The sequence below is a fragment of the Rhinopithecus bieti genome, unplaced genomic scaffold (genome assembly GCF_001698545.2).
Source record: "Rhinopithecus bieti isolate Rb0 unplaced genomic scaffold, ASM169854v2 scaffold_10982, whole genome shotgun sequence".
NCBI classification, from domain to species: Eukaryota; Metazoa; Chordata; class Mammalia; order Primates; family Cercopithecidae; genus Rhinopithecus; species Rhinopithecus bieti.
In genome coordinates, this window is record NW_016806649.1 from 493,932 (window position 1) to 501,626 (window position 7,695).

At 39.2% G+C, this 7,695-nt stretch overlaps 1 protein-coding gene across 3 annotated transcripts in view; it reads right to left on the reverse strand.

The window, feature by feature from the left end:
* Positions 1-1,491: 1,491 nt before the first annotated feature.
* ZNF677 (zinc finger protein 677) overlaps positions 1,492-7,695 on the reverse strand; it is a 27,764-nt gene continuing 21,560 nt past the window's right edge. For 2 of the 3 annotated variants that reach the window (XM_017877300.1, XM_017877301.1), the window contains one exon: positions 2,313-4,691. In XM_017877300.1, the coding sequence (XP_017732789.1) occupies positions 3,121-4,691 (1,571 nt within the window). In that variant the 3' untranslated portion in view covers positions 2,313-3,120. Of the gene's footprint in view, positions 4,692-7,695 lie in introns of all 3 variants that reach the window. The other variant, XM_017877302.1, reaches the window with a different exon arrangement.

The window sequence follows — 7,695 nt, forward strand, 5'->3', positions numbered from 1 at the left end:
AAAAAAAAATTAGCCAGGCATGGTGGTACATGCCTGTAGTCCCAGCTACTTGAGAGGATGAGGCAGGAGAATTGCTTGAGCCTGGGAGGTGAAGGTTGCAGTGAGCTGAGATTGCTCCACTGCACTCCAGAATGGGCACCAGAGTTAGACTCTGTCTCAAATAAATAAATAAATAAAAGAATGAATGAAGTTATGAGGTACTAACAAATGTTAATTTTGGGTGGGGGTATTTTTTATAGAGACAAAGTTTGCCCAGGCTGGTCTCGAATTCCTGGGTTTAAGCGATCTGCCCATCTTGGCCTTCCAAAGTGTTAGAATCACAAACGTGAGCCACTGTGTCTGGCCTAGAAATTGATTTTTTTTTTTTGGACAGGGCTTTGCTCTGTCACCTAGGCTGGAGTGCAGTGGCATGATCCTAGCTCACTGTGACCTCCAACTCCTGAGCTCAATGAATTCTCCTGCTTCAGCCTCCTGAGTAGCTGGGACTATAGAAATGTGCCACCATGCCCAACTAATTTTTAAATTTTGTAGAGACAGGGTCTTGCCATGTTGCCTATGCTAGTCTCAAATTCCTGGGCTCAGGCAAGCCTCTCACCTGGGCCTCTCAAAGTGCTGACATTACAGATGTCAGCCTCCATGCCCAGCTGGCTAGCGGGATATTTAAACCACAGATGAGTACTCATTGCAGCCCAACCAGACAAACATCACAACACCCCAAGTCAGTCATCTTTCACTGCCTTCTCTAGCCATTTTTCAACCAGCTAGGGAAGTCTACCCCATTCTCTCCAGAAAGCCTTTTGTAATAAACATTCTTATAATACTTTGATGTCGAGTAGCACCAATCCTGAAATCTAAACCAAACTTTGCATGGGGTTCCCTCCTGTTCTAGTGGAGTGGCGACAAGTGCAAATCAGTAAAAAAAAAAAAAAGCTAAATACATGAGGTTTCTAGTTTATTTTTTTTAATTCCATCGTCTATGTTCATTATTAACAGGAAACTCACGAACACTGATTTTTTTCAAATTATTTCATGGAGTGCTCCAAGTACAAAAAAAGAAGTTATTATTTCAGAAATTTTAGTTACTAATAATTTTCATATGCTTACATTTGTACTTTCCTCTCATGTAAAAGAAGGTACAAGCCATTCTTGCAAAGGCATGCAGAAAGTTATGTAGAAAAAAGGCATGGAGAAATATGATCCCACAGTGCACATTCATGAATGGGAAGGCAGGTTTCAGGGGGTCTAATATTGTACCACTATGGCATGGCATTTGCATTATAGCCATAGAAGACATCTGGGGCAGAGTGTGGAGAAAATATTTCAAGTGCAAATTATGAATATGTATTTCTCAAATTATATATTGTTTGAACATAACATGGATAGAAATTGTTATAGATGACATTCAACCTTGAGAGTCTAACGATATATTATAGTGTTTAAGTGTCCCAGTGAGGTGGGATATGCTTGGGTTGACAGAAGGCACATGATTCATTCAGCATTACTAAAAATAATTATATTTTACTAAGACATGAGAAGTGTAATATATTCTAAATAAAATAGTATCAAATGCAATCTCAGGGGCCAAATGTGAATCCCTTATAAGAACACTCTACTCTGGTTCTTTTGACGGACTGTCCTCTGTGGTAACCATTCTCTCTTCAGTTTCCAAAAATAAGACCTATGTTCAATAATCTGTGATATGCAACAGTTACTACCTTTCAAAAGAGAGGTGATCATCATTCCCCTCCATTTCTTTCTACCACATATGCAGTCTCTAGTAACCGACCATTTACTTCCATGAAATCTCTCAATGTCCCATCCTACTCTTCTTGTTTCATGGTCATCTTGTAGTGTAACCTATTTTTCCTATAATCGACAAAGGTCCCCAGTCATATCAACAATTCTAAGGGGTTCGGACCACATAAAGCATATGTTAGACAACAGTTTTACCTCTCTTCTGTCACAAACCCCCATGCTCTTATAGTATATTGTATATTAGTGTTTTTGGCTGGGCACAGTGGCTCACGCCTGTAATCCCAGCACTTTGGGAGCCAAGGCGGATGGATCACCTGAGGTCAGGAATTCAAGATCAGCCTGACCAACATGGCGAAACCCCATGTCTACTAAAAATACAAAGAAAACAAAACAAAAAAAACTAGCCAGGCATCATGGCATATGCCTGTAATCCCAGCTACTCATGAGGCTGAGGCAGGAGAATCGCTTGAACCCGGGAGGCAGAGGTTGCAGTGAGCTGAGACCCGGCCACTGCACTCCAGCCTGGGCGGCAGAGCGAGACTCTGTACCAAAAAAAAAAAAAAAAAATTAGTGTTCTTGCTTTTTCCTGGTTTCAATAATATATATAAGCCACACCTTTGGAAGTAGTCCCTTCCATCTTACATCCATTCCTTGAGACAAACATGATCAATGAAAAGCATGCCACGAAGATTTAACAACAACATATTTCAGACTTCAAGGTGTAATTCATCAATACTTTTAACCATATGAAATAACTGAATAAAAAATTAACACTGAAGAGTTACATCTTTCCACAGATGTCCTTGCTCCTCTGACACATGCCATCTCATGAGTTTGTGACTTTTTAAAATTGTCTGTGATTTTAACATCAATCACTTAATCTTCAAGAAGGAATAAAGACTTAGTTCCCTCTAGCCTGAATTTTTGTATGACAAAATGCTTTCGTATAAGGATGAATTTCCATTGAGAAATTTAAGATAATTTACCACCTTCATTTGTAATGTTTCTCTCCAAAATGAATGGTGTATCCTGAAGTCAGAACATTACTTAAAGGACTTGCCACATTTGTACGGTTTCCATCCTGAATATATTCTGTTATATCCATAATAGGGTAAATATTTTTATAAAGCTGTTCACATTCATTATATTTGTAAGGCTTCTCTACAGTAAGAATTCTGTGAGTTCCACAAGGCTTGAACTTTGGATAAGCCTTGCCATACACGTTATCTTTGTGTGGTTTATCTCAAAGATGTATATTCTGGTATCATGTGAGGTACAAGCCATAGCTAAAGGCTTTACCACATTTTCATTTTATATGGTTTCTTTTCACAGTGGAATCCCTGATGCTAAGTACAGCTTGAATACTTATTTAATTTTTGTCTCATTATATTTGATACGTTTTTCTCTATTATAAATTTTTTGATGATCCCCAAGGTTTGAACTTTGGAATAAAGCATTACCATGTATATTATGTTTACAATGTTTCTTTTCAATGTGTATTTTCTGATGTCTGGTAAGGTTTGCAAATTGGGTAAAAGCTTTGCCACATTCAGTACATTTGTAAGGTTTCTCTCCAGTATGGATTTTCTTATGCTGAGTAAGATTTGAACGTTCAGTAAAGGCTTTGCCGCATTCAGTACATTTGTAAGGTTTCTCTCCGGTATGAGTTCTCTGATGACCCCAAAGGTGTGAACGTTTGATAAAAGCTTTCTCACATTTATTACATTTGTAAGGTTTTTCTCCAGTGTGAATTCTCTGATGTTCCACAAGACTTGAACTTTGGATAAAAGCCTTGCCACACACATGACATTTGTGTGGTTTCTCTCCAGGATGTATATTCTGATGTCTAGTGAGATGTGAGCACTGCTTAAAAGCTTTGCCACACTCATTACATATGTAAGGCTTCTCCCCAGTATGGATTCTCTTATGTTGGGTAAGGCTTGAACGCTCAGCAAAGGCTTTGTCACATTCACTACATTTGAAAGGCTTCTCTCCAGTATGAATTCTTTCATGACCCCAAAGGTGTGAACGCTGGATAAATGCCTTACCACATTCATTACATTTGTAAGGTTTCTCTCCAGTATGCATTCTCTGATGACTTGCAAGATTTGAATTTTGACTACAGACCTTGCCACATATATTACACTGATATGGTTTCTCTCCTGTATGGACTCTCTGATGCCTAGTGAGGTTTGAACACTGGTTAAAGGCTTTGCCACACTCCTTACATTTGTAAGGTCTCTGTCCAGAATGAATTCTCTGATGATTAGTGAGGTTCGAACTTTTGCTAAAAGCCTTTCCACAGTCACTACATTTGTATGATTTTTCTCTAATGTGTGTTCTCCCATACTGTGTATATAACAAAGGGTATTTCAAAATCTTCCTATATTTATTACAAATGTTTTTGACACAAGGAGGAAGTGGTGAAACTGAGGAACTATTGATAGACTTCTCAACTGGATTACATTCATACATTTTCTCCCCAGTTTGAAATCTCTGTCGTTCAGTCAGCTGTGCCTGTAGGCTTAATCCAATTCTATTTTCAAAACATTTCACGTATTTGTTTCCAGCATACCTTATGTTACTTTTCAGTTTTAACAAATTCCTTATAAATGACGTGTCATGTATGAAATATTGGTATGCACTATCTCTTATAGAAACACTCTGCTTTAAAGAGAAATGTATTGAGGATTTATTATGTTGTTGACCTTTTCTGTGAGTGAGATTTTTGTTAGAGGTCAAAGGCGTTCCTTTGTAATTTTTTGCATCATAGTCCCACAGGCTGTCAAACTTAGGCATATTTTCCCAGACTTCCTTGAGGTCAAAATTGTTGATGCCATGACTTTCCTTTCTTTCTAATATTACCAGATGGTATAATTCCTCTTTATTGTTTTCCTTTGGTGATAATCCCTTGCTTGTAAATCCAACAGAAATATCTGAAAGATATAAAAAACCACAGGCTTTCCATCAAATAGAGTTGCAAGGTAAATATTTTATTAAAATACATAATATTACAAGAAAACTAAGATTTACAATGAACAGTTATGAAGCTTCTCAATCGTCTTTAAACGTTTAAGAACACAAAAGGACTAGCTGTCCTCAATAAAGTAACATAGTAACAAAACGTGCAACAAATTACTTTAAGCACAGTTTAAAATACCCTATAGCTAAAACACTCATACTATGTAAATCCACATAAACCCTGACAGAAGAGGTAGTTTTCCACCACCACTCCAAGGAACACGTAAATTGGCATAGCTATATTGTAGTCTCATATTTGAAGATAAATAGTAATGCATTATTTAGTACATAATTATTACACACAAATAAAAGGTAAGGCACAGCTCAAACTTATCTAATAGAAATATTTAAAAATGGCAATTCATAATTGCAAAAAACACTGCAAGGAAAAATTAGAAAGAATTTAATAAAATTTTGAATATTTACAAATTACAAATCTGAATACTTGTTATAAAACTACTATACCCATGTAGAATGTGCATTTTGTAGCATTAACAATTTGTGCATGGTGGTTATATTGCATAATATATACTGAAAAACCATCATCTGTAAATCATCATAAAAACAAATAAAAGCTGGGCGCAGTGGCTCACGCCTGTAATCCCAGCACTTTGGGAGGCCGAGATGGGCAGATAACGAGGTCAGGAGATCGAGACCATCCTGGCTAACACGGTGAAACCTCGTCTCTACCAAAAAAATATAAAAAATAGCCGGGCATGGTGGTGGGCGCCTGTAGTCCCAGCTACTTGGGAGGCTGAGGCGGGAGAATGGCATGAACCTGGGAGGCGGAGCTTGCAGTGAGCCGAGATCGCGCCACTGCACTCCAGCCTGGGCAACAGAGCAAGACTCCATCTCAAAAAAAAACAAACAAACAAAAAACAAACAAAAAAAACAAATAAAACACTTTTTAGTAACCTGTGAAAATCTAACAGGCAAGTTAATAACCACAATTAAACACCATTGTCAGTGCAATTCTAAAGAATTATTGCGCGGCCGGGCATGGTGGCTCAAGCCTGTAATCCCAGCACTTTGGAAGGCCGAGATGGGCGGATCACGAGGTCAGGAGATCGAGACCACCCTGGCTAACACGGTGAAACCCCGTCTCTACTAAAAAATACAAAAAACTAGCCGGGCGAGGTGGTGGGCGCCTGTAGTCCCAGCACTCGGGAGGCTGAGGCAGGAGAATGGCGTGAACCCGGGAGGTGGAGCTTGCAGTGAGCTGAGATCCGGCCACTGCAGTCCAGCCTGGGCCATAGAGCAAGACTCCGTCTCAAAAAAAAAAAAAAAAAAGAATTATTGCTTATGAACTACAGAAAAAACAGAAGGAACACATAACAGGAAAAATAATATGTCGAGAATCACTAAATTTTGAAATATCAGCTTCAGGTAAATGCACATTATTATAAAGACGAAGAATTAGGAGGGGAGTCTGAAATAATTTCACGCCTGCAGTTATATGACAGCAGTATAGAGAGAAACTCCCTGACTAGGAAATGTCATCTAGTTTTCCAGTTCTATGGCCAAAAAAAAAATACGTATAATGAAAGCTATGTGCTTTAACATTTTATGATGTAGAGTCAGAGAAAATGTTGATATGAAAAAAAATTACAAAAAAGAAAACATGTAAGACATAATGCAGGCAAAGGTCAATCTCATAAGAAACATGACAGACACTTGACATATCTTATTAATAAAGGTAACTTTTCTTTTTTTTTTTTTTTTTTTTTTTTGAGGTAGAGTCTCGCTCTGTCGCCTGGACTGGAGTGCAGTGGCCAGATCTCAGCTCACTGCAAGCTCCACCTCCCGGGTTTAGGCCATTCTCCTGCCTCAGCCTCCCGAGTAGCTGGGACTACAGGCGCCCGCCACCTCGCCCGGCTAGTTTTTTGTATTTTTAGTAGAGGCGGGGTTTCACCGTGTTAGCCAGGATGGTCTCGATCTCCTGACCTCGTGATCCGCCCGTCTCGGCCTCCCAAAGTGCTGGGATTACAGGCTTGAGCCACCGCGCCCGGCCAATAAAGGTAACTTTTCAAACCATCCTAAATGCTATGCAAGTTATGAAGGTCTCTAACAGCATTAATTGATTTAAATCCTCTTGAGGTAAATTACTACACCTTTTCATACCACAACAAAGGGCTGAAGAGGTTTACATACCTATCCCTCACTCACACAGAAAGCAAATATAAGAGGCAGAATCTGAACCTGCCTGTGCAGCCTGAGATGCCATGTTTATAGCATTAAGCACCACTGGACACCCAGAGCAGGACAGATTATAAGTCACAGCAAGTACCAGGAATGTAGGAAGCAATGTTTCAAGGCAGATATGGGACTTGAGCTGTGTCACCTATAGTGTGACAGCACCACTGCTCTCAGTTAGCATGAGTCACCTTGTCTTGCACATGTTGTTTAGACAGTGACCAGATCATGTTGCTGTCCTGCGTAAGCTGTCCTGTGTATAAGCAGCAGTCATTCATTACACAGTATGTGCAATGAAGGGATGTTATTCAGTGCTAAAAAGAAATGAGCTGTCAAGGTATAAAAAGACATGGAAGAAATTTAAATGCAGATTATTAAGTGAAAGAAGCCAATCTGAAAAGGCCATATACCATATGGTTCCAACTATATGACATTCTGGAAAAGGCAAATCTGTGGAGACAGTAAATCAGTGGTTGCCAGGTGCTGGGGGGAGGGAGAGGTGAACAGAGCATAGATTTTTATTATTATTATTATTATTATACTTTAAGTTCTAGGGTACATGTGCACAATGTGCAGGTTTGTTACATATGTATACATGTGCCATGTTGGTGTGCTACACCCATTAACTCATCATTTACATTAGGTATATCTCCTAATGCTATCCCTCCCCCCTCCCCGCTCCCCACAATAGGCCCCGGTGTGTGATGTTCCCCTTCCTGTGTCCAA